The 27,591-nt window shown below is 45.8% G+C and overlaps 1 protein-coding gene across 1 annotated transcript in view; it reads right to left on the bottom strand.

Moving 5' to 3' along the window:
* LOC131739409 (homeobox protein cut-like 2) overlaps positions 1-27,591 on the bottom strand; it is a 103,946-nt gene continuing 76,355 nt past the window's right edge. The window contains exons 5-22 of the mRNA XM_059033222.1: positions 21,822-21,959; positions 21,232-21,340; positions 20,385-20,461; positions 16,036-16,102; positions 13,641-13,689; positions 12,576-12,680; positions 11,738-11,926; positions 11,410-11,468; positions 11,032-11,080; positions 10,716-10,815; positions 9,769-10,404; positions 9,358-9,459; positions 8,250-9,061; positions 7,997-8,156; positions 7,250-7,528; positions 6,280-6,468; positions 5,647-5,923; positions 1-5,197 (exon numbers count right to left, since the gene is read on the bottom strand). Coding sequence (XP_058889205.1) covers positions 4,462-5,197; positions 5,647-5,923; positions 6,280-6,468; positions 7,250-7,528; positions 7,997-8,156; positions 8,250-9,061; positions 9,358-9,459; positions 9,769-10,404; positions 10,716-10,815; positions 11,032-11,080; positions 11,410-11,468; positions 11,738-11,926; positions 12,576-12,680; positions 13,641-13,689; positions 16,036-16,102; positions 20,385-20,461; positions 21,232-21,340; positions 21,822-21,959 — 4,133 coding nt within the window. The 3' untranslated portion in view covers positions 1-4,461. The remainder of the gene's footprint in view (positions 5,198-5,646; positions 5,924-6,279; positions 6,469-7,249; positions 7,529-7,996; positions 8,157-8,249; positions 9,062-9,357; positions 9,460-9,768; positions 10,405-10,715; positions 10,816-11,031; positions 11,081-11,409; positions 11,469-11,737; positions 11,927-12,575; positions 12,681-13,640; positions 13,690-16,035; positions 16,103-20,384; positions 20,462-21,231; positions 21,341-21,821; positions 21,960-27,591) is intronic.

The following is a 27,591-nucleotide window of genomic DNA, read 5'->3' as shown; positions in this document are numbered from 1 at the left end:
TCTTTATTCTCGCAGCTAAATAACAGTAAAAAAAAAAAAACTAACTAAGACAATGCAGGGTCCCAGGCAGGTATACTTGTCATTGCTACTACACTTTAGTGATGCAGCCAGCCTACTGATATGATGATATTTGAAAAACGGGACTGGATTTCAACATTTTCATTATTGAATATAGATAGAAACAACACTTTAAAGCATACTGGTGAATTAAGCCACAAAATTACGACAGAATGTGCAGACGAACCAAAAATGTGGAGCCAAACTATGTGCCAATACTATATACCGAACAAACAAACATACTCTTATAAGAGCTGTTCACAATAAAAATGTCATGCATGAAAAACCAATTTTTTATACATCTAATATATGAAAAGTTTAAACCTTTCTTTTAAATGAGTGCTTAACTTTTAAACTTGTCAGAAATATTTTCTATAAAAGAAGTAGACTTATTATTTATGGTCTTACATGTGTAATTTAAAATATATATTTCAAATTCGAAATGTCGCCTACATTATTCAGTTCAAGTACCAAGATACTGTAATAAAATAATGAAAAAAAAAAACAGTGTAAATGTTTAGTTAAATACAATGTAGTTTAGGATTTTTATTTCCGATTACCATTTTTACAGCTTTATGTTTTTCCTATGGTGCGTTGTTTATATTGTTAGAGATTTGGACTGGGAGCCAGGAGGTCTGAAGATGATTCCCAGTTCCACCACTGACTATGATACTGGGTTGAGTCCAGAGCTCACTGGGACACAGCAGTAGCAGCGCGGTAAGGCTACCCAAGGTCAATACTGTCTTCATTTAAACACAGTTTAAAAACAGCAGGATTATTGATTCTCTAGAAAAAACAAAATGCCTTGGGTAAAGGCGACATTGCATTCTCAGCATGTCTGTTACGCTTGACAAAGGAGAAGACAGCAATAATTACAGTCTTTAAAGGCCAGCTTAGTTTATGCAACAGTTTCAACAAAAACCAGAAACACAATACAGTGATGTATTCAATGCAAGGTGTCTGTGTGAGTGGGCAATTCAGGGACCTAGCCCAGCAGGATTTAATATCTGAACAGATGATAAAATCGTGTAATACCCCCTTTTACACTTGACAGATTCAAGACTGTTTTTTTTCCCCTGCAGCTTATAACTTCAGCTGTATTACAGAGGCAGAATGTCACCAGCATTATTTAAAATCTATTTTAAAAAGCATTAAAAAAATAATCAAAAAATAGACCAATTTAGACAAATTTGGAAGGCAAAAGCATATATATATATATATATATATATATATATATATATATATATATATAATGACACACACACATTTCTTTGTATCAGATGGCTTGTATCAGGCAGAAATGGTGTCAGATAAGATTATCAGTATTGTTTAATTATTCTTATATAATATATTATATCCATTTTTTGTTTTCATACACTAATCCACTGATTTCAATATTTTAAAATACCAGAAAGCCTACTCCTCTACTGGCGTGATACTCGGTGCTGCCATCTAGCGAGAGCCATAGGAAGCACATATGGCACCTCTGAGGACACCATGTATCAGTTGTTCTACATGGTAAAGTTAATTAATAGAAACAAATAATAATACTAAATGTACACAACTGTGTAACAGAATTGTGTAACTAAACAGGGCTGGTCATTGCTCTTTTGTCTAACAGTGTTTTATTGAGGCACCAGCGGCAAGTCATAAAAACCAAGGGTCAAAACCTTCATTAATTCACCAAGCTGCAGCCGTCAAGTGCAAACGGGGTACAAGTGCTGGGGTAAATCCTGCTGAATGCACCTCTGTAATGGACTTCTCAGTGACTTGCATGCAGATACAAATGGTAAACTAAGACCAAAGGACAATGCAAGTGTTAAGAGGCCAGTCAGAAAGAAGCAGGTGACCAAAATAAACACAGGTGTTCACATTTCCAAGAATTTACAATTGCAAAATATTTGTATATTAATTTTCTTTTTCTATTTTTTGCATGTGAATCTGCAGTGCAGCCAGACTGAGCGTGGGGAGATGGGGGTGCGTTAGGGGCACTGTAACAGTAGCTTCCTTTTGGATTAATAACTAATAGCTAATAACTTGCCCGAACCCCCACCTCCAGATGGATATGCCACAGGTTTTGATCATTTACTGTACACAGCCACATCCAGACTTTAATACACAGCAGGCACTCAATAATTACAACTCCTCTTGCAGCGCCCATTTTGTTTGGTTAAATAACAGTGCTTTATCCATAGCTTCAAAACACAAGGTAAAGCCTTCAAGTAGAGTAAAGTTTCGACTAGTGTACACTGCTTCAGGGTTTTGGATTTCTGGTTTTAGATAATGCAAAGCTAAGTCACACACTATGGGGGAATGTTCTAGTCAATGCAAGAGGTTTTTCTAATTGAGTGCCATTCTGTTGTAGGTGAATGTGGATCTGCTTACACAATTGCTGAAGCTAATCTGATTACTGATTCACCGTTACACTGTGTGTTCAAGCACAATGCCATTTTAATATACAGTGTCCCTTACTTATAGAAGCTATTCATGTTGAGTTGAGGTTACCCTGAGAAAACTGCTACTAATACATGGCAAGAACTGTGAGGATGTTTGCATCCAGAATCCATTTCACTGTTGCCAATGCATTCAAAAAAAAAAATCAAAACGAATATTTTATATATATATGTACTGTTTATATATAATCAAATGTAGTTTTTTCAGATAAGTGGAGCAACGTGAGCACTTTAAATTGTCAGTCATTTAGAATACAGAGTGGCTTGTATATTATTTGATCAGAGAGTAAAGAACCTTTAAAACTTCCTAAATAATGTATCTAAACCCAGCACAGCCTCAGATTGCAGAAGTAATGTATCATGAGTTGTGTTATAGTGGATTCTGTTAACTATTCCTAGTTTCCAAATTATTAGCCATGGATTTTCTTCAGAAAAACTTATACAAGGATCACTGTGTGTGTGTTGACTGATGCCTTCAGGATATCCCTTGCACCCATCAACCAATAAGTCCCTATTCTCTTTACACCAAATCAGTAGTTATTTAGCCAGTTCCTAAAGGATGTATAGCACTGTGGCCCCAGCGGAGATGCAGCCTGGGATACAGACGGCTCACGTTCAAGCTGGGATAAAATGTTTGCTTCAACCCATTTTGACAACTAACCGCTCTAGCGCTTATATACTGCACAGTGGTCCACAAAAATATTCACCAATACAGTGACCACAGCCTCTTTTTTGGTATTTTTTCAAAATACGACTTGGGCTGTCAATATAGATGCATGTTAAATGCAACCCCTAGTTTGCAAATCGAAAATGGGGAAATGACGATGATGGTGACAATGACCATGATGGTGACAATGACCATAATGGTGACAATGACCATAATGGTGCATAGAAAAGTGAGTGTTCCATTAGAGAGTTCTAGAACCAATGCGATTTCACTTCAAGGTGCTTTAGTGTGTTGAGTGTTCAGCTCCAGTCACTGCAGATTGCCTGCTCCTCATCTCTGAGACCGGGCAGTGCTAGGGCAGCTATGAGAACCATAATATATTCCCTAAAAGGAAATGAAAGCAAGTTTACTAAGGTTCTACTCTTTAGATTACTGCCTTTCCTTTTTTTTCTCACTTTTTGTTTTTCACAGGTTACTAACTATTGGGGATAACAGGGGTATTAAGGTACCATGCTACATCTTGTTTTGGAAAAAAATGCTATTGCAGACATTTCTACAACATGTACAACCACATGACACTTCTTTGTGTTACAAATGTTTCAAAACATATCACCAATAAACTAAATACATACGTGATGTTGTCTATTTAGAGTCTTCAGGACTAGCACACAGTCTATTAATGTTATTATCATCATTATTATTCATATCATTTATTTTTTATTTCAAACATTAATTGACGTTGTAACTGTGATGTCTTAAAGACAAAATATGAAAAATTGCTATTCAAAAATTAGCAAATTTGGTCAGTCTTATTTTTTATAATCATAGTGCTTTTTGTTCGATGGCTTAAGACAAAAGTCTTTTTTTTCCTTCTTCGTCTTTTTTTTTTTTTTTAATCTCATCCAGTGGCAAACTACAGGACTTGCAGTGCGCATTTAATGACACTTTGCTGCAAAAGTCTTGATGTGACAGCTTTCGATTTTTTTTTTCTTTTTTTTTAAAACAAACCACAGCTAGGGCTGTATTATATATCTCAAAGTAGTATCCTTTATTAAAATACCTAAGACACGTTTATAAATAATTTCTTCTAAAAGTATTCTTGAGTAGTCTTTTAAGTGTTAAAACAGTGATCCTTTTAGATACTGTATTCCAAAAGGGAGAGTATTTAAGAGTTGAAGTTGAGGGGCAAGGAAATCAAAGAAATCCTCTTCAAGAGCTTTCCAAGATCCAATAAACTCTTTGAGAGTTCAAGTTTACAAAACTTAAAAAAAAAAAAAAAAATCTTCAAAACTCCCACTCCAAGGTCTCCTCTCGGTTGGCTGCTCTCTCTAGCCGGTGGATGATGTTGTTCAGGTTTGCCATCTTCTCGTTTCGCCGCTGTGTGTTCTTATTGGATTTGGGGTTCTCAGGCGGCGAGGGGTCTGAGCTCGTGGCAGCGTTGGACGGGGAGGGTGAAATGGGAGCGGAGGACGATGGGACGGGTGAGACTGACATCACGAGGCCGGGTGAGGAGGCTGCCGAGGGGGAGTTGAGAGAAACCTCCAGGCTGCTGCGAGAAGGTTCAGAGGCAGCCTTGAAGCTGACTGGGTCTGACACCAGCTTCTCCTCACTCTCCTGCCTGGAAACGGACTGGCCCGGCTCGGGCAGGGAGCCCGGAGTTCCCAAAGGAGTTTTGCACAGTGCCCCATCCTCCCGGAGGCTCTTGTGGCAGTCGTCGGCCTCTTCCTCATTTTTCAGCAGGCAGGGGAACTTGACGGCTGTGGATACCTGCTCCTCCTCTTCCTCCTCTCCCTCACAGTTATCCGGCGCCTCCTGCTTCACTTTGACCAGGGTCTCCCCGTGCAGGCCGCAGCCCTTGCTGCGGGAGTGGAACACGGCGGGTTTCCTGTCCTCCATGTCTGAGTCGGGGCTGTGTGGGGTGGGGGTGCTGTGGGGGTAGCCCCCACCATAGCTACTGGACTCTGGATCCGTGTCATTGTCTTGGTAACCCTCCAGCAGAACCTCCCTCCTCATGCGAGACCTGCCAGGCACATCAAACAGCAGCATACATATTAAGACAAGTTTGTTCAAGTTAGGAACACCAGATACTCCAGGTCGTTATATTCTAGTGCTGGCCTGCTGCCAGTTTCAGCTGTCTGCCTTAAATCAATGTGTGGCAGAGCCCTCTGTACAGTAACTGTGCCCCCAGATTGTGGAATTCACTGTGGCTAATCAATCTTGTGGTAAAACCTGAAATGGGTGAAACTGCTATGCAATAGGAGCCTTTTTCCATTCCTGCCCTATACAAAACATACTTTTTTAATAAAGCGCTTTGTGAAGACTCAGTCTTAAAAGGCACTATATAAAAAACAATTGTTTTTTTTCTGATTGACCCCAGTTCCTAGATGATGCTTTCAGATTATCTACTGTAAAGCTATAAAACAGCTGACCAGTTCTTGACCAGTTGACCAGTTCTACTGCTGTGCCCACCTGTAGTTGTGGAACCAGTTGATGACGGTGTTGGTCTTGAGGCTGAGCTGAGAGCCCAGCAGCTCGATGGTGTGCTGGGAGGGGTAGGGCTCCAGCAGGTAGGCCTTCTTCAGGGCTTCCTTCTCCTCGGCTGCCAGCACCACGCGCGCTTTCTTGGACTGGCTGAAGTGTCCGAAGTCGCTTGGCGCCAGGCAGGGGCTCACACAGTCTGAGCGAGTGCTGGGAGAGTCACTGTCGGAGCCTGTGCTCAGCAGGCCATACCGCCGCTTCAGGTAGGCTGGAGAGCATGAGAGGACAAGCGCATGTCAGGGTGGTCAATGAACAGCAAGATAATATAGCCTGCCTCAAGTCTTTCTAATAAACCCACTGCAATGAAGACGTCCTGAGACTACTAAAACCAAACAGAATGAGCAATCAAGTGCCTAGTAAATCTGCCATGAAGCGTAAAGACACAGGAGTATGACAACCAGTAATACATCTCCAATAAATAAACTAAAAGACTGCTAGAAACTGTTGGATATCTGCCCTGTATTCAGATCTACCACCATTCAGATCAACTGAATAGACCCAATGAGCTTTAGCAGTCAGACAGACAGACAGATGGAAAGACAGACAGACAGACAGACGGCGTACCTTTCTTCTCCATCTTCTTCATGTCGCGCAGTTTCTCCACGTTGTGTGGGTCGTTGAGCCAGAGCTGCATGCGGACGAAGGGCTCACGCCCCTTGAGGCTCAGCTTGTGCCAGGGCTTGGGTCTGGACAGCAGGTCAGAGACTGATCCCTGGGTCAGACCCAGAATGCTCTCTCCAAAGAGCCGCTGCCCTGTAACGACACAGCACAAACCTGCCATTAATGCCTGTGTAACGGGGCTTCGATCCGAGTCCCTACCTCTATATCATTTTCAGGATCCAATTAGTTGTAATAACATTTCATGCTCCTGCACCGTGCACTGTATTAACTGCATGGTTGGAGATGGATAAATGAGTGGTTGCGCTCTGGGCCAGCTTTGTTTAAGTGTTATGACTAATATAAAGATGTCTCCTTAGTAAATGTCTTTATGAACACAGCAGGCATGGTTTCTAAACTTGGAGACCAGGATTCTGACCTTTATGACAGACTTTCACTCCGTTAATATCTTCCATGGAATGTAATCAGATAGAATGTGTTAGGAAAGAGAACAGGTTTCTGCATGGCAGTACAAAGCAGATTATGTTTAAGTAGCAAATACTACTTAACTGTGTACTGTATTCTCAGTAAATCTTATTTAAAAAGACCACCACGTTCTAGCAATAGTAATCCCAACAGAACATGTGTTTGCCCTGATGAAAATCCTAGCAGTGCCCATCACAGGTCTATCCTGGTCAGAGCTGGTAGGTAGGCGGTTCGAGTCACTTGGCTGAAGAGCTGTTTGTACTGGTTTAAAAACAAAACAAGTCCATTTAAGTGTCAATCCATGTGTCCTACATGAATCTAATTGCTGTTAACTTGTGCTAGGGCTCAATCCCCATCTCTTTCCAGGTTCCAGCTGTAATTTTCACCAGGGTTCAAGCTGTCTTGCTAATAATCTTTGCTTGTATAAAAGCAGCACTGTGAGAAGCAGTACCCAGGTTGTTGTCTGTCAGCACTTCTTTGACCCTCTTGGTAATGGAGTAGGTGTCGAGCTCTGGGGACATGGCCACCAGCTCCTGGATGCCCAGCGGGGTGTGGTGCTGGTGGGGGAGGTGGCTGGGCAGAGTGGGTGAGGAGGCCTGGGTCTCTGGCTGCTGGTTCTCCTTGCTGCTCTCCAGTGCCAGGCTCATCGGCTCCCCCTGGGGGCTGGGCTGGTCCTCCACAGGGCTGAGAGGGGGTGAGGGAGACGACCGGGCCTGCAGTGGGCTTTTATCTGTGTGACAGAATTCAGACTTCAATGAAGAATAAATAGACAGGTGGTGTTTATATGCAGCTGATTTAACATGGGGAATATCATATATTTAGATGATATCTGCCTTCCCAGTGGATATAATTCAATACAGAATATATATATATATATATATATATATATATATATATATATATATACATACTGAACAGCACATTTTATTATGGGTCTAAAACAGTAAATTCAGCCAATCCTCAAAAGCAGTTTGTGTTTGAGGGACATGGTATAGTTTTGTCTAGTTCCAATTTTACAAACTTAGAACCAAAAAGTAATATAATCCAAGGCCTCTAAAGCACTCTCAAGTTATTTTTCTAATCAACATTGGGCACTAAGAAATCTTATAGTATGTAAGGCTGCGGATTGGGATGATACAGCTTTAAGATTTTGACATTATATCTTAATGGATGAGTACTGTATTAAAGAGCCTGGTACCGAGGGTGTAGTTCACAGACTGGACGAGTCCCTGGCCCAGCTGATCCACGAGCCAGAGCTGCATGCGGATGAAGGGCTCACGGCCTTTTTGGGTCAGCTTGCTCCAGGGTTTGGGTCGGGAGAGCATGTCACTCACACTGCCCTGGGACAGTCCCAGCACCTGGGGAGCAGGGGGACAAACACGGGCTGTTAACACAACCGAACACACTTCACAGGCCCTGGTATACTTCTGTGTCAGAATAAAAAACCCTACCTTCTCGCCGAAGATCCTCTGGCAGATGCCGTTCTTAGCCAGCTTCTCTTTGACCTGCCGCGTGAGCTCCAGTGTGTCCACCTCACGGTACATGTAGAGCTCGTACTGCTCAGGGGTGAGCGGGGGCACGGTGGGCTTGAGTGTGCGAGGCACGTAGGACGGGTAGTAGGACAGGCGGCCCAGGCTCTCCGACTCCCCGCTGCCAGAAGCCTCCACCTCGGACTTCACCTCCACCAGCTTGCCCTGGTCCTCCTCGGCTGCTGAGGCCTCCTCGCTGTTGGGCAGGCTCTCTCCATTCTCGGCGCGGGGCCAGGGCCTGGGCATGGCTGAGTAGCCGGAAGAGGAGGAGGACGAGAGGGAAGGGGAGACGGAAGTGAAGGGACGGGGCATGCTGCTAACAGGGCCCCTCTCGGCTGACCAGTGCTGGTCGAAGTAAGTCCCTGCGTCCCCAATCTCTGACTTCACCTTGCGGATGATATTCTGGACGAACGCGGCTGGGGACAGCACGCTGAGGGGGGTCTGGCTGCTGCCTGAGATGGTGCCGCCACAGACAGAGTCAGGCAGCTCGCCCCCCTCCTCCTGTTTGACGTAGGCGGGCAGCGGGAGCACCTTGCCCGGCTCCCCCTGCCCCTCCGGCGCTGGAACTGCTCCCCGGCCGAAGGACTCGATTTCCAGCAGGGCATGGTGCTGCGCCTGCATCTCCCGCCGCGCCTGCTCCAGGATGCTCTTGATGGTGTCATCTGAGCTGCTGCTGCTGCTGCTACCGTTGCTGCTGCTTGCAGAGGTGGCTACGGAGCAGGGCTTGCCATCGCCTGCAGGTACAAACACAGGGAACTGGCTGTAGGTGGATTGATGAATGACCACTCCTAAGTCCCGTTTCGGGAATTTGGTTTTGGAGAGTACAGTTGCACACCTCTAGTGGTAACACGCCCTCCCTTCAGAAATCATGCTTTTTCAGTGACTGTTGGACATTAGCTTGAGAGTCTAGTAAGTACTCCTTTAAGATGCATTAAGAATTAATATTTTTGAGTCTGTATTTAGTATGTTTACGCACACTATTTGTTTTAAGCAAGCAGGCTCAATGGGGTTAGATATTTTAGGTACTCACTCCCTTTCTGTGACTGAATTTCCTTTTTGGCTTGCTCCAGGATGTTTTTAATGGCATCATCTGATCCCGTTTCCGGGGTCCTGATCCTTGGAGTTATGCTTCCTGGGAAAGGGAAAGAGCACACATGATCAGGTTATCAGCCCTTCAAACAGCTTGAATGCATTAGAGGGTGTTCTGCTGCACAGCTCAATGGCTCCTCCTCACAGCTAGGAGTCAGTGTCACGGTACATTACAGAGGGAACAGCACAACACAGCGAAATGGAACGGTCATGAAATTCAGTGATCCAGAAACATGGCAAACTCATATTGAGCGCTAGACTACAGAGATGCTGCCATCTAGTGTAGGCAGAGTGTAGTGCTTTTGTGTGCGATATACAATTAGGATTCACTCCAGCGGAGCAGGCTCCTCACCTCTCTGCCGGACCTGGATGGTCCTCAGTGCCAGGATGTTCTGTTCGTCGGACAGGAACTGCTTCATCTTGATGAAGGGCTCCTTCCCCTTGACGGTGAGCTTCCTCCAGGGTTTGGGCCGGGCGAGGATCTCGCTGACAGAGCCCTGCGACAGACCAAGCACATAGTGTCCGAACACACGCTGCCCGATGTTGTGCTTCAGCAGCTGCTCCTTCACCTGATAGGCTATCTCCGTCGTCTCCAGGTGCTCTTCGTCCCCAGCGGTGGAGCTTCCGCTCTCCGATTGGTCGCTGGGAGGCCCTGCCTCGCCACTGGCTATTGCCTGGCTCTGATTGGCTGACACGATGGCCGCCTTGGCCGCATACAGAGAGGTGGGGAAGGCCATGAGGCTAACGCTGTCTTTCTTGTAGAGCGGGGGGAGCAGCTTCTTCTGGAGGAGAGGGTCCACAGGGAGCTTGTCTCCGGAGAAGGGGGAGACGGAGAAGGGGCGAGGGAGATCAGGGGTCAGCAAAGGCGGTCCAGAGCCAGGGGAGGGAGGGCCGTCTAGAAGGGGCTGTGGATATTTCAGGGGGGACAGGTAGGACAGCGAGGTGCCCAGAGAATCCTTCAAGGACTCCTCTTGAGAATGGTTTTCCTCTGGAAGAAAAAGGGTCAGTAACTGAGAAAGACAGTAAAAAAGTAGAATCAGGATCCTGGTGGGAGATCAGTACAAAATGGGACAGATTGTTTTGGGGGAAAGGTTAAATCAGTTCATGTTACAAAGCATTTTTAAGTGAATTAACAAGCTGGGATGCATGTTGGTTTTGTAACTTTAGCCATTCCTGTTCTATTGTCCTGTTCCAAAAGAATATGTAATGAGTTTGATTAATCTGTTCCAATGCTGTATCTCCAATATCTTTCAATGGAAGTAGAGCATTACAATAACAAGCTACAGAAAGCCACATTACCATTGCTTTGTAAGAGACTGGTTTTCTCAAGCAGGTACTTCTGAGATGGAAGAAAGGCCTCTTTGTCGAGCTGCAAACCCTCTGCAGCTTTTGATGTGTCCTGCAATCAGTCGGAAGATTCAGAGACTCGGATCAGACAAACATAGAGTGATATGGGCAGAGGAATTACAGCTCACAGTACTGAGATTATAGATTACAACATGCCTTTAATTTGCTCAGTTATGCACAATAAAGGTTTTGATTGAACAATTGCATAAGCTCTGTGAATGGTAAGATGAACATCCACTTGGAGACCCACAATTAGATATGTACTTACTTGTGACGAGCTGCTGTTTGCTGAAGCGAATTTCATTGCTTTGAGTATGCTGTTAAAAAAAGAGAATCTATCATGCACTGCCTTACATTTCCAATAATTCTTCATATATTTATTTTTAAAGAAAATATTGATGTGCTTTTATTTGTCATCTTAAACAGGACTGAACTATTCCAAAGATATCCATTAAAAAGACATTCATGAACTGGGGAAGGAGACTTAGATGGATAAAGCAGTGCCAGTCTTGTGCTGTAGAGTATTTAAGGCAAATGCATTCAGTGAATAGAGCCACATCTAAAACATGTCTGAATGCATTTTTAAAATGGACAGTTCTCTGTTGTTAATTCAATTCGTTTGAGAACATTTATATATACCACTTACCTGAGCTCTGTTTTAATTTCTTCATAATCCACCTGTGTTTGTAACTTTGCTTCAAGTCTCTGAACAGGACAGAGAATAAACAGGAGTTAGTACACCTGCACGGACAGGCAGGCAGGTCTAAACCAGGGCTGGGGTTACAACTGTGGATCCATAAAGTGTGAGCTACCCAAAAACGAGAACACAACTGGGTGATATTATCTATTTCTGTGTTCCATTTTCCAGCAAAAAATCCATGCTTTCCTGTACACCCTGAGCTGGTATAGAACATCCACACAGGCATTGCTACCCTATCACATACTGGATTCTCTTCACAATTGAGGTTACATACTTCTATAGCTGCAGTCTTGTATGCAAGCTGACGTTCCATCCCTGCAACCTGATTGGCCAAGCTCTCCTGGAGTTCCTGCAGTGTGATTTGCAGACGCTGGACGTCCTTCAGTAATTGGATGATCTCTCTGTCTTTAGCTGCCAGTGCGGCTTCCAAACGGGACCCTGAGCACCGAGACTCACGCTTATCCTGAGGAGAAGAGGAGAAGCAACAAAACATGCAGGGCCAGCGTTAATGATGTACAGTGCGTCACTGTCTTCTGAGAGATAGACATGCATCTGTCTGGTGGACCCCTTCCACTGCTTCTAAAGGTCTAATGGCCTTGTCTTTTACGGTGTAAGATTGTGTTCTCTCTAATACTAACACACCTGTCCGGCTGACCATCCTTTGTTGTCTCCTATAATACAATTTTCTCTTCTTCTCACTAGGTAAGTGAATCCGTTCAGTTGACCCACTTAATATAACTGTAGTCTCTCTAATGGAGATGTCTAGTTGACCTTGTGTCTCTTAGAGTACACAACAGCTGTGCTTCAGGTGGGAAAGAGTACAGTTGAGGGGTTCTGAAAGCCAAGGCTTGTTGATGTTCTCACACATTTTATATGTACATTATAAACAGGGATGGGAATAAGACTCCCATTGCATAGCAGTTTGATCCATTCCTGGTTTTATGATTAGTTTAATAAGACACACCTGAGCTTGTTATCTATACACTGTGGTAAATCAAGCTGGTAGTATGACCTGGAATGGGTGAAACTGCTATGCAGAGGAGTCTTATTTCCATCCCTATTGAATGTGCCTTAGATGGACTCAATGAATTACAAACCACGTCACTGCTTACCCCCCTGGCCTCCTCCGCAGTGTGACAGCCCAGGTGGACGGCGCTGTTTGCAGTCGCAAGCTGTTCTCGTAAACTCTCTACCTCCCTCTGTGCCGTCTCTGTTCTCTGCAACGACAAGCATTCACCATGTTGTTCAGGAGCGACTTCTCACCCTCACTACAGCGCGGGACCTTAAAGCTTAATGTTTTATTGCGAGCATGTTGTTTTCTGACATGTTCTGTTTGTTTGTATTCAGATAGCTGCTAGCACTGCCTGGACATTTTATAAGGACATGTACTTAATATCTGACTGGGCCAGCCACGGTTAGCCCTGATCATAGCCTTGACATGATGTCACACAGACTCCAGCAACGCGCTGCAGAGTGTCTCAAGGGTTGTTAATCCATTCATGTTTTTTTGGTGTATAGAGATAGGCAGAGGATCATGATGACTAGTTGTTCAAGTTCATCCCAAATGTGCTCAATTGGATTGAGGTCCAGGATTGTGGTGGCCATGGCAGATGCCTGAAGTCTCCTTCCTGTTCCTCAATTCATTGCAATTGGTACAAACGCAGCATTGTTGGGTGGATCATCAATGTTGCTTAAGTGATCTACAGCATTTATTCAGACTTCCTGGTGATCATGGAACCCGGGGTAAACATGCCCCATGCCAGGGCAGTGCCAAACCCAATCCAGTAAACAGGACCTAATAAGCAGTGTATACTTTCTTCAATTCACTGCTGGGTTTATAAAATAAATATATATTAATAATAACATTTTAAAAAATGGTCAGATAAATATGTGACTTTGTTTTCAGAACCTGCCCTGTCACAATCTTCCAGGTAATTGATTATTATTTTAAAGAAAATGTATCTCAGTGCTTCTTGGAAAAATGACAGGAAAGAAGCAAACAGTGTGATTCGGTAACTAACTACCTTGCCATTGCTTTGGGAAACATGTCCATGAATCCACCTTACACAGGCACTCGTATTAAACCTGCCCAGCCCTTGAAAAAATAAAGTATAATTACAACAGCATCCTGATTACAGGAATCGTTATGCAAATCATCAATTAGCCGCTTTCCTCACCTGATTTGCTTCCTCCAGATTCGTCATGATCAATCCCACTTCTTTTGCTCTACAACACATAAGATACAAAGCAGGTTTATTTTCCAGGCAGTTGCTGAAATATAATATTTCTGCCAGACCTTGCTATGGGGTCTCCACAGTGCCCCCTGCTGGCTGTGTCGGGTATGGAAATCCTTTCGACACTGCTGTCCCAGCTATAAAATAAGTAGCATGAAAAAGTAGACACCTGTACAGACGCCTCCGCTGTACTCCCTTGTTCTGGGAGCAATAATCCCAGTTTCAGCTGCAGTAAAGTAGTTTGGTAAATCATACGTTTTGCAATAAAAGTATAGTTGAAGATTTATTAATTTCATGTGTTGCTCTGGGAGCCAGACAGACATTCATCTACTCATACTTGCAGTAGTATGAGGTTAATAAATACCAGACTGATATTTCTCAGAAATGTTATCTCTGTTGTACTGACAGCATTTTACAGGAAAAGCTTCCTGATATTTCCAGAATGTGCTTTTTAGGTACTGTAACCTTGCTAAATCCTGTATGTAGACAATATATTTTTAAAAGCATAAGGGATTGTTCAAGCTACAGTATCCCTTAAGTACTCGATGAGACAACATCAGTCACAGGTCATGTTATAGAGCATTTTATTTTCTACTTCTCCCTCTCTCTCTCCCCCCTCCCTCTCCTTCTCCCCCCTTTCTCCTACCCCTCCCCGCTCTCTCTCCCCCCTCCCTCTCTTTCTCCCCCTCTCTCCTACCCCTCCCCACTCTCTCCCCTTCTCTTTCTCTCCCTCCACACCCCTCCCTCCCCCCTCCCTCTCCTTCTCCCCCCTCTCTCCTGCCCCTCCCCACTCTCTCTCCTCCCTCTCTCTCCCCCCTCCCTCTCCTTCTCCCCCCTCTCCCCTCCCCTCCCCCTCCCCCCTCTCTCTCCCCCCCTCTCTTTTTCTCCCTCCCCTCCCCCTCCCATTCCCCCCTCTCCCCTCCCTCTCCCTCTTCCTCTCTCTCTCTCTCTCATGTCTCACTATGAATGAAACAGCTCCTCTACAGAGCTTGGCTGAGAGAGGGTTGCCAAGGCGCTCGAAGCAGATGAAATGTCTGGCATGCTGTGCGATAGGCGAGGTGCCAAGGGTGAGAAGGAACGTATTAATACACGAGAACAGATGGCATCGGACCAACGGGGGGAAAAATAACAAGTGTCACATTCACATTTAATGAACTTGTGTAGTTTGGAAATGTATTGTATTGATTAACTGCTCCGATCCTCCAGTCCAAGCAGACAAATGGCTCTTATTATCAGGCCTTTAGAATCAGATAGGAAAAATAGAAGGCGCTGATTCACTTTGAAATGGACTTCTAAAGCCGGGAATGCTGAGATCTGCTGTTCCTCAGGCGGATCGGAGACAGGCGGCTAAAGGAACAACATTCATCATTTCCATTCAGCCCCAGTGCCTGCTTCACCTCCTCCACACAGCCACAGGTGCCAGTAAAACCAAAGAAACTTCTTATTCTAGTAGACAGTTTGCCTCCTGTGTGTTACTACACCATTCTCCCCTGTGTGTTACAATATATAGTAAGCTGCTGAACCACACAGTGTTTGCTACATCTGCCTGCATTCAGGACCTTATTGCAGAAGTACAGTGCTCATTCCGTATTTCACGATTTCATCATTCACAATACAGATGTCATGCTTGATGTGCAATCACTATGCTGCACTGCATAAGAGCTCTCCGCTAATTCACTGTTCTTAATAGCGAAACAAAGAGTAAGCGCTGTATCATGCATTGTTAGGAAACTGTCACCTGAAGCAGTGTTGTGATGTGATATACAGTAAACCCGGTGACACAAAGAACTGTTTTATAACACTGATACCATCATGCACATTCCACCTGGAGGTCATAGCAAGAGAACTTCATCTCCCAGCATGCTGTTGCTGTGCCACATATAAGTCATGTGATTTTATCCTCTTGCCACAATGTGAACCCTGTGCTGTACGCTTATTTCCAAAGGGAATGAAATCCAATGACCAGCAATTCTTTGCATCCCAGCAACCAGGGAATCCAAGGTACATCATATGGGATAAGTTGATTATTATAAATTACAAAAAAAAAAAAATCATAGTAAAACAAGCATAGCTTACCGCACTAGCGCAAGAATTTGTCACCATTCTTTAAATGTGGATTACTGCTTTCACTTTGAGTCCCGACAATGGCAACAGGCTACTGCTACACCTAATATAACTGTTGAGTCTGAAGGAAAGTAAATACAGAAACAATTCCTCCTGGCCATGAGTAATAAGCTGTCTGTCTGACATGAGTAATAAGACTGGGAGAATGAGTGGGGACGCCCTGCAAGGATTCTGATAGGTGAGGATCTCTGAGAAGCCCAGAGCAGGCACTTACTTTGAAGCTGCTTCTTTCTCATATTTACGCCTCAGGTCCAGGAGCTCTGTTTGGGTTGTTGTCAGGGCTGAAGAGGAGGCAAAAGGAGGTCAGTGGCCTTATTTTTCTTGGTTGATTATTTTGTTATTTCAGGTTGTTTTGAGAATATAAGTACTACTGTACACTGACATTGTTCACCAGGCTGTTTTGGGCAGTGCCTGTGTTTTTATTTCTGCTTGAGATATTGCTTCTTAAACATTGACCATTGACATTATTTTGCCAAGAGGTGGTGACATTGTTTTAAAAAATGATCTCGAGGTTAAAAATGCTTAACAACCCTATAAGCATTTTTTATTTTTATTTTTATTTTTTAAATCTGTATTTCAGCAAAATCTGGCTTCCACTAGTAGGTCTGTGTGACAGTCTGGCTCGCAGTGGTGACGTCACGGACCAGGAAGTAGAAACCAAAACAATGGTTGGGCGGTTAAAGCGTATTTATTAATAAACAAAATATTAAACAAATTAACACAACACAAAACAAAAGGGCACAAGGGCCAAACGAATGAACAAACAAACAAGTAAGTGATGTGCTGGGAAATCCAGCACGTCTTAGCAATTGTTTTGTTAATGTTGCTTTTTCTCTCTCCGCTCTCCCGTACTCTCCTCTACACTCTCAACCCCGAGTGCAGAGTGCTGCTGGTTTATATACTCTGGCCGAGGGATTTAACTAGTTGGTAATTATCTTATTATCCCCCGGCCAGAGTCTGCACGCGTTTGGTAAGGATGCATGACTGTCAGCTAGTTAAATAATCAGTAGCTGATCAGCCATGCATCCTCACGGGGTTTTTAAATATAATAACAAAAGACGCGGCGCTTTTACCCGCGCCGCAAACAAAAATACAAATAATAATAAATAGGGGCGGGACACTCCGCCACACATGCCCCCCCTTGTGCGCAGCACACATGGCCTTTTCGGCCACCTCCCCCCTTAGTCCCCAAAGTCCCGGTCAGCAGTCCCGGCGCAGGAACAGGGGCAGCAACGGGCCAAAGGTGGCGGCCACGGTGGGATGTCCTCCTCCCACCCAAACAGCCGTAGTGTTCCAATGGCCCGCGCACCGGCCAGCTCCTCTGGCCAAAAAATTTTTGGGGGTGGTCTCCAGACCTGCCCCCCCTTCTTCATGGCCGACAGCTCCCCTCCGTGGGGCTCTGGCCACCCTTTCTCCTGCAGCGAAATTGCTGCGGGGGAAGCTGGTCTCCTGACCTCCCCCCCCTTCTTCATGGCTGACAGCTGCCCTTCACGGGGCTCCAGCCACAGTATTTCCTGCCGCGAAAGTGCGGCTGGGGGAGCTGGTCTCCTGACCTCCCCCCCTTTCTTCATGGCCGGCAGCTCCCCTCCGTGGGGCTCCGACCACAGTGTAGTGACCCCAGGCGAAGCAGGATCCCTGGCGACCCCAGGCAAAGCAGGATCCCTGGCGACCCCAGGCGAAGCAGGATCCCTGGCGACCCCAGGCGAAGCAGGATCCCTGGCGACCCCAGGCGATGTGGAACAGGCAGCCCCAGGCGATGCGAGGCAGGCATCCCTGGGTGGTGCGAGGCAGGGCAGGAGCAGTCCTTCCCATGACGGTGGATGTGGAACCAGCAGGTATTCACCCTCTGCTGGTGGAGGTGGGAGGGGAAAGCAGTCCTCCCACAGCGGCTGAGACGGAACCAGCAGGTATTCACCCTCTGCTGGTGGAGCTGGGAGTGGCAAGCAGTCCTCCCACGGCGGCTGAGGCGGAACCAGCAGGTATTCATCCTCTGCTGGTGGAGGTGGGAGGGGCAAGCAGTCCTCCCACGACGGTTGAGGCAGAACCAGCAGGCATTCATCCTCTGCTGGTGGAGGTGGGAGGGGCAAGCAGTCCTCCCACGACGGTGGAGGCGGAACCAGCAGGCATTCACCCTCTGCTGGTGGAGGTGGGAGGGGCAAGCAGTCCTCCCACGACGGTGGATGTGGAACCAGCAGGCATTCACCCTCTGCTGGTGGAGGTGGCGGAGGCAGAGGCAGCTCTTGCTGCTCTGCTCCTGGTGATGGTGGAGACAGAAGCAGCTCCTGCTGCTCTGCTCCTGGTGGTGGTGGAGACAGAGGCAGCTCCTGCTGCTCTGCTCCTGGTGGTGGTGGAGACAGAGGCAGCTCCTGCTGCTCTGCTCCTGGTGGTGGTGGAGGCAGAGGCGATGGGGCGGATGCTGGCCACTCAGAGGGAGGCTGTGGCGGTGCTGGCTCCCTCTGCTGTGGCGGCTGGGCTGGTGTGTGCCGTGCTCCCTTCAGCAGCATAAATAGAGGCTGCTGGGGAACACCAGCATCCTGCCCTTCTCCCCCCCAGAAAAATTCAGGGGGTTGAGCCTGTAACTCCTCCCCTTCTGGCTCTTGGGACTGCAGCTTGGGTCCTAAGGCTGTGGAAGCGCAGACTTCCACCTCTTGGGCTATGGACGCACCGACTCCCCCCTCTTTGGGCTGTGGACGCGCCGACTCCTCCCTCTTGGGCTGTGGACGCACCGACTCCTCCCTCTTGGGCTGTGGACGCACCGACTCCCCCCTCTTGGGCGTAGGACGTTCGGGCTCCTCCCACTCGGGCGTAGGACGTTCGGGCTCCTCCCACTCGGGCGTAGGACGTTCGGGCTCCTCCCACTCGGGCGTAGGACATTCTGGCTCCTCCCACTCGGGCGTAGGACGTTCGGGCTCCTCCCACTCGGGCGTAGGACGTTCGGGCTCCTCCCCAGGCTGTGGAGGCGAAACCAGCAGGCATTCTCCCTCTGCTGGTGGAGACGGTAGCGATGGCTCCTCTCCCTCTGGCGCTGGAGACGGCAGCGATGGCTCCTCTCCCTTTTGTGCTGGAGATGGCAGCAGCAGGGTCTCTCCCATATCCGCAGCCAGGTAGTTGAACACCATGGCTGCGATGTCTGGGAGGGAAGCTGGGTGGTGTTGTTGTTCCCAGGCCTCCCAGCGCTCCCCATCTCTTGCCCACAGGAGGTTGATCACTGCAGGGAGGGCTTCCTCATAATCCCTCCCCGGCTCCACCAGCCAGTCCCAGACTCCTTCAGAGGAGAGTGCATTCGTCCTCTTTGGAGGATGCAGGTCCTCCCTCACTGGACGCTCTGGCTCCTCTTTCTCCTGCCATGGAGGGGGTTGGTCTGGTGCCACGTGCCCAACCTCACCAACCGCGAAGCACCACTCCTCACCCTTCAGGCAGGTGAGGCAGATATCCAGTGTGGCAAGGTAAGGCTGATGTTGCTGCGCCTCCTGCTGCTGTTGTTGCTGCTGCTGCTGCTTTCTCCTCCGGCTACTTTTCCCCATTTTTAATTTGAAAAAAAAAACGAACAAACAAAAAAAAACGCACTTTTCAATCCTGGTCCGGCTGTTGGAGGCGTTGTTTGTCCCACGCAGGACACCATATGTGACAGTCTGGCTCGCAGTGGTGACGTCACGGACCAGGAAGTAGAAACCAAAACAATGGTTGGGCGGTTAAAGCGTATTTATTAATAAACAAAATATTAAACAAATTAACACAACACAAAACAAAAGGGCACAAGGGCCAAACGAATGAACAAACAAACAAGTAAGTGATGTGCTGGGAAATCCAGCACGTCTTAGCAATTGTTTTGTTAATGTTGCTTTTTCTCTCTCCGCTCTCCCGTACTCTCCTCTACACTCTCAACCCCGAGTGCAGAGTGCTGCTGGTTTATATACTCTGGCCGAGGGATTTAACTAGTTGGTAATTATCTTATTATCCCCCGGCCAGAGTCTGCACGCGTTTGGTAAGGATGCATGACTGTCAGCTAGTTAAATAATCAGTAGCTGATCAGCCATGCATCCTCACGGGGTTTTTAAATATAATAACAAAAGACGCGGCGCTTTTACCCGCGCCGCAAACAAAAATACAAATAATAATAAATAGGGGCGGGACACTCCGCCACAGTCTGCCTGGCTGTAAATATAACATTCTCAAACACTCCAATTATTACAAACAATTTTTTGGTGAAAAGAAAAAGCACCATTCACAATTCTAATACTAATATGACTTTAGACAATTCACAAGCCCTTAAATACATTTCTCAGTTGCTTATGTCCGGTTTGGTGTTACATTATTTGATGTGTATTTTTTTTCCTTTCAGAAAATAACAAAACATAAAAAAGCAACTGAGGAACTTCAAGGGCTGTTTCCTGTATGGTTTTAATTTCTAGCTATGCAAAATGAATACTTTCTTTTTTTTTATTGTGTAAATGGCACTGGGAATTTCGTCTCTATCCCTATCACTGGAGCAGTGGGCTCCACCTGCCTTACACGCTACTCATTCTGTTCAGCAGGTTCTAAGAGTGACCCCAGGAAACTCACCTGAGTGAAGGACCTTGATTTTCTCTTCTGCTTCCCCCAGCCTGGCTGCCAAGCTGATCTGTGCTTCTTCGATCCCTCTGCGAACACGCACACAAACACACACGTTGAATATATCTTCGTGGCCCTGGCTGTGTGTGTCTTGGAGAGATCTGGAGGACGGCTATGGAAATGAGGGGCTGTGAAGCCGTTTTGATCTGAGTCCTGTCCTCTGCACATCAAAGAGTGCGGAACAGTCTGGTAAATCAGCGGAGGAGGCATCCTCCTCATCATCGTGAATGCTAACTCTCTGTTTTGTAGGTTGTAGGCTCAGGATCCTCTTGCGATAGATTCCTAAGCTCTATACTGCAGACTGCATGGTTTGAGCACAGGCACAGGTACCAGTATTTACAATACTCTGAGCCCTTAGTAATGTAACATCGGCCAGACTGATGGGTATAAAACAGAAGTGCCATTTGGACCAGATTTAGCTATCTTTACCAAATGACCTTCAATGGCCGTGCAGTCGCAATGCAATGGTTTTGTGCTATGGTGCTCTTATTGATAGAATTATACTGTAGCCGTTATATTTTCATAGTGGTGTCTGCTTGCTATGTACTCTGTACCAGGCAGTGTGCTACCGTACCAGGGCCGCACTGTAACTGCAGTGGTATATTTCTTAATATACAGCCTAATTAAACCTTAAACTCAATTAAAAAAAGCAGCTTCTGTGTTACTCAGCCCAGCAGGCACTAACCGTTAAGCTGTAAAAAATAAAATCTCAGTGAGCAATTCTGTCTAACAGCATGGAAACCCCAAGTGCGAAGTGGCATTTCTTTGTATGGCTCATGTTTTTCTGCTACTCACGTACTTTTCTTTCTTGCTCTCATTGTTCAGCAGCTGGGTCTCTCCTGCTCTAAGTGCCTTTCTGTTGGGGTGGGGCTTCGAGGGCTCAGCCACCAGCCCTTCCTCCGTCTCCACTGCAGGGGGCGACATCGAGCAGAGAAAACAAGACGCTGAGTTCAGGAGTGAATCCCATCAGGGCAGAGATCAATGTCAGAGTGCAGGGAATCGATCTGCAGGTGCCATGCTGTTGATTAAACACCTGCCATGGGGCCCCGGCTCCACTGAGAAACCCAGCAAGGCAGGGAGGGGATCTACAACCGGACTGGTGCCTGCAGAGCCCAGACTGTGTATGTGTGGCAGCAGAAAAGGAGCCCTTGCGTTATAAACGTTTAACATGTTAATGTGCCCAATCGCTTCCTATGTTGTTGGTCAAACTGGAGTCAACCAAGAAGCGACAGAGATGTGTTATAATTAAACAAGTAAAATAAACACGCAAAGCACATCTGCAGCACAAGGGAAGGAGGACCAGCGCTAATGTTTCAAGTGAAAATGCAGTAAGAGCATGGATTTCCAAGCCGTGGTTATCACTCGTGTAACAGTAATGCAGGGGCTCACCCTGGCTGCTGTGGTGCTCCAGGTGTCTCCTCCAGTGCCGGCTGATCTCTTTGAGGGCACGGCTCTCGGGGTCGCTGCTCTGCAGCTGCTGCAGCCTCTCCTCCAGACTGTGGGCAGCTTCTAGCACCGGAGATGGGTCTGTGTGTAAACACACAGGGGGTGAGGTCAGGGGGCCAGGGGACAGACACTGCTAGAGCCCTGGTTCAGGAGGCAGAGCCCTGTCGAAATCAATGACCTCCCCTGATATTACCTTGCTGGGATGGGCATTACCTTCTGCCTGTGTTTGCCTGCCCCTCCACCTGCCTTCCACAATCTCAACAAACAAGGGTCACCCTGGCGGGAGGACGGCTATTTTCCTAAGAAAAGTTCATCAACATATTTGCAAAGGAATTTTGCAGCTAGCAATGCTTTTCGTATTACTATGCTTTTACTGCTCTGTACCACGATTAACCATGTTACTGACCACGCTTCACCATATTTCCCAGTCTTGGCAGTGCATTACCATGCAAACCATAGACCCCACAGTTTAATTTAAAACAGTGAGGATAACATACTGCACTTTTCTATGCTTAACCATGGTTTTCTGAACCTTCTGGCTGAGATGAAGACATAGAACTGGGAGGTGACACACACTTATTTCATTTTTGCTAAGCCACAGGCCATAAAGTTTGTTTGAACCAATACCGCCCCCTCTCAACTTCATCTCAAATGCCCCGCTCTCGACCCCACCGCACTCTTTCCCAAACATTGTTAGACTGCGAACCTCTTTTGAAAAGAAAAAGCAGATTGTGTAAAACAACGGAGGAGCTGTTTTGCAATGCATCTGCCTCCCCCCCGAGCCCCTGGGGCCAACTAAGAGTCCGTTTCTTTCCTAACAAGTCTCTGCTGGATCATTTGATCATTTAAATGATTATGCTGTGGACTCTCGAGGGGCTCTTCGCTCTCAACATCACAAGGATGTTTTGTGAAAGTTCAGCAGCGTTGCGAGTGCGCACACACACACACACACACACACACACACACACGCACACTCACACACACACACACACACACACACTCACACACACACACTCACACACACACGCACACACACACACACACACACACACACACACACACACTCACACACACACACATGCACACACACACACACACACACTCACAGTGCTGTGCCTGCCTGCGGATAGCAGGGGAGCGAGGGAGCAAGGGAGCGAGGGAGAGGACTGGAAGCTGCATTGATTGTCCCCACCGCGGCTTGGCTTCTCTCAGAGATCAGCTCACAGTGCACTGTACTTCATCACCACGCATGCTTTGCTAACCGGCTTGTGTGAAAGCCACCTCCACATGTATTTGTAGCAACGGTGATGCAAGCTTACTCCCCCTTGACACTTTCTTTCCCCTCTGTTACTATGCGACGTGATGAAAAGGCTCTAACTACTAGGCATCCTAACTAAACACAGGCTACTAAACATACAAAAAAGCCATCCAACCCACTATGCCTACAGTATTTGAGCAGCAGTTCACTGTGTAAAGAAATCTTAAAGCATTGTTCCTTGTGAAATGAATAACTGATTACCTGGAATCAAATTACAATATATAAATGTTCATTTCACTTTTAAGAGTAACTTCAAATGTCAATTGAATTGCTTATTAGATGTCCCTTACTAATTTGAATGGTGTTTGGAATCACTATGTTGCTCCAGTCTTGAGTTCTTCTCATTTTCCTCCGAATCCGCCTTTATGTGGCTTTGCACTTGCTTGCAGCTGACATGCATTCAAATCATGTGACAAAGCGACCTTTAAACTCTGCCAGCCTCGCTTGCTCTCTTACTACTGTATATAAATGTAGAGCAGGAAGAGCTGTCAGGGTTGAAAGTTTGCATTGTCACATGTTCAGTCGTGCCACTGAGGATACTTCAGCAACATAACGCAGAACCACTCAGAGTGATGGCAAACACCATAAAATAGTAAGGGGAATGTAAACAAAGAAAAGAAAATAACTGGTGAAAACGACTATTTTGTAAGTCCTTAAAAAGAAACACAGCAATGGCTTCTCTGTCACAGCGCCCAATGACCTACCCTGCACTGATGATGCAAAGACAGTCACGGAGAAGCGAGAGAGGGCCGAGGATGTGGATGTGATGCCTGTGTGTGTGTGTCGAGTGTTCCTGGCTGCATTGCGCAGAGGTAAGCAGGTGTGCATGGGGCGGGCTGTCTTCTCCCTGTCAGAGATACACCATCATTAGTTGGTCTCTGCTCAGCGGGACGCGCCATTATGTCTCCCTGGGCCTCTGTAATTATGCTCTGACATAATTAACCCAGCAAGCCCATTAGGCAAGTGCAGGCTAAAAATTCAGCTATAATTATTTGTTGTGTGCATGTTAATGAGGCCAGCTGTGCTACCATCGCGCAACATGAACAAATTAATTTACAAGACCGTGCTCCCTTTCGCTTTCTTTCAATCTCCGGGAGACATATTCCTCTTCCTGTTTGGGACCCAGTTTTGAGTTTCACCTAGAAATGGTATTAATAATAACTGCATTTTAAAAGAGCAGTGCTCCAAATTAGTGAAATTCCTCTTCCTCTGCAACCTGGCATTGTTAACACATACTTCTAGTTCCTGGTTTCAAGTCTAATAAAAAATAAGTCTGACTTTTTAGCTGGTCCTGTGGAAAGCTGCTTCACAGAATCATCTTACTTGCACTAGACTTCACAACACCAACATGGTTTGTCTGGGGCTCAGACACTTACTATGGTGGCAGGACAGTCTTGTTCCATTCATGGCAGTCTGCCAACGTCACTGATCTTTGCCATTGGGCCAGGCACTTGCCTTGAAAGAGTGAGAAGATCGATCCACCACAATATATTCTTCCAACACATTTAAATGAAATAAAAAGGAAAGCATTCTTAAGCAACACTTTGGTCATTTCCAAGTTAGAAGCCTGTGTTGAAAACTGTGTAACAAACTTCCCCAGTATCCTGAGCTCCAGTATTTAAAAGCGCAGCTTTTCAGTTCTAAACACAGCCCCTATCCCCAGCACCATTCTTATCTGAACAAATCTTTTATGAACACTCTGCATTATTAAATAGCCAACCATCCCTTGGGTCTTAGTTTATTGCTGCTGGTATTAATCACTTATGCACAGAGCGTTTTCCTTCTGCACCATCAAACCATTCGTATATAACACACAACACTCAACTTTCATAGAGGGCACAATGATACAGTACAGTAGGTGCTTGGTTTGCAGGTAATGCCCTACACAAGACCTACATAAATGACTGATGTCTCAGTTCTGACAACTTTACTGAGGACTTCCAGGAATCAGTGAGGAATGGTCAGGTATCGCTCCAGAACACTTATAATTCCTTACAGACTCGTCAAGTCTGTGCTGCGCTGTGCTGGCTACCCATGGTGACCCTATTCACAGTGCTATAAGAAATATATCAGTAAAAGTACCAATTACCCCCGAAGCTCTATTTCATTCATCCTCAAGGGCTGCTGCAGGGGCACAGGTTAATGGTTACACGTCGCTGCACCAAATGTACTTTGAGATTAGACATGTTTCTCACAGCTCTTTTGAGGCCACAAATATATATAATCCAATTTTCTTAAATCTGTGTATTTTTATGTTCTACATTAATAACTACTGTATTTATTAGACCCTGAGTCTAGATAGTCCTTGTTGTGGTTCTTGCTCTGCTATGGCAGAGTGGCTGTCAGCAGTGCTAATGATGACCACTAGTTGGTGCTGTTGCTCAAAATATTGCTCACCTCTGAATACGCAATGCTTCCATCAGGAATTGTTATAACAAAGCAAAAAACCCCCCCAAAAAAACATGTTATTCAAAATGTGTGTCTGTCTGTCTGTCATAATTTGCACCAAATCTTTTCCAAACTTTTACCATAGACTCCTTGTCTCCTATAGACTTTTGGTATTATATTTTGATAAACTGTAGATTTCATTCAAGCATTTTTGTGAGTAAGATCCTGAGGCCAACATTCCGTCTTAAAATCATGTTTCTGAACAGTTCTTCTTTCAGGACAGACTTTCCCTCTGGAGTGCCCTTCTTGTCACATGACTTCTTTATCACCCGGCGTGCTGGGGATTTAGAAGCGATGCAGTACACAGATAGCATTGGCCGTGTGCTTCTCAAGATTTGTTCCCCTCCCCTTGGAAAGGACAACTGTTTGTGTGACCTGTGCACCCGCCCTTGTCCTCTTTATCTGCCAGGAGAATTTTAACACAGGATAATTTGTATGTAGCAGGCTAGTTATTTGAGCTGTGAATTACAAACAGGAGTAGTAAACAATTTCTTGTTTGTATTCTGGACAATGGGAACCATGTGATGCTCAATGGAGCATGCTGCCTTAAACAGAGCAGAATACATACACTAACATGTTAATGGTGCTAACAGTGTGCTTCGAAACAGGCTGTCCTCACATGAGGTCTTTTCCTTAAAATCAGTTTTGCTCCCCTTTATCACATCTTAGCAATTTCCCCAGCATCCCTTATCATTGTACAGCTATGGTCAAAAGTTTTGCAGCACCCTATAGAATGAACTATACCTGCTGAATAATGGTATGTTAACATATTGAATTACATACTGCTTTGTTGTTTTTCCATACACTAAAATTGAAAAACGTGAGATTGATTACATGATGTTAAATAAAATATCTCAATTATGTTCATATATACAGTACTGTGCAAAAGTTTTAGGCAGGTGTGAAAAAATGCTGTAAAGTAAGAATGCTTTCAAAAATAGACATGTTAATAGTTTATATTTATCAATTAACAAAATTTGAACAGAAGAAAAATCTACATCAAATCAATATTTGGTGTGACCACCCTTTGCCTTCAAAACAGCATCAATTCTTCTAGGTACACTTGCACACAGTTTTTGAAGGAACTCGGCAGGTAGGTTTGCCCAAACATCTTGGAGAACTAACCACAGTTCTTCTGTGGATTTAGGCAGCCTCAGTTGCTTCTCTCTCTTCATGTAATCCCAGACAGACTCGATGATGTTGAGATCAGGGCTCTGTGGGGGCCATACCATCACTTCCAGGACTCCTTGTTCTTCTTTACGCTGAAGATAGTTCTTAATGACTTTCGCTGTATGTTTGGGGTCGTTGTCATGCTGCAGAATAAATTTGGGGCCAATCGGATGCCTCCCTGATGGTATTGCATGATGGATAAGTATCTGCCTGTACTTCTCAGCATTGAGGAGACCATTAATTCTGACCAAATCCCCAACTCCATTTGCAGAAATGCAGCCCCAAACTTGCAAGGAACCTCCACCATGCTTCACTGTTGCCTGCAGACACTCATTCGTGTACGCTCTCCAGCCCTTCGGCGAACAAACTGCCTTCTGCTACAGCCAAATATTTCAAATTTTGACTCATCAGTCCAGAGCACCTGCTGCCATTTTTCTGCACCCCAGTTCCTGTGTTTTCGTGCAATGGTTGAGTTGCTTGGCCTTGTTTCCACGTCGGAGGTATGGCTTTTTGGCCGCAAGTTTTCCATGAAGGCCACTTCTGACCAGACTTCTCCGGACAGTAGATGGGTGTACCAGGGTCCCACTGTTTTCTGCCAATTCTGAGCTGATGGCACTGCTGGACATCTTCCGATTGCGAAGGGAACTAAACATGATGTGTCTTTCATCTGCTGCCGTAAGTTTCCTTGGCCGACCACTGCGTCTACGGTCCTCAAGTTGCCCGTTTCTTTGTGCTTCTTCAAAAGAGCTTGGACAGCACATCTGGAAACCCCTCTCT

The sequence above is a fragment of the Acipenser ruthenus genome, chromosome 11 (assembly GCF_902713425.1).
Source record: "Acipenser ruthenus chromosome 11, fAciRut3.2 maternal haplotype, whole genome shotgun sequence".
Lineage (NCBI taxonomy): Eukaryota > Metazoa > Chordata > Actinopteri > Acipenseriformes > Acipenseridae > Acipenser > Acipenser ruthenus.
This window is presented reverse-complemented; position numbering and strand designations above follow the sequence as displayed.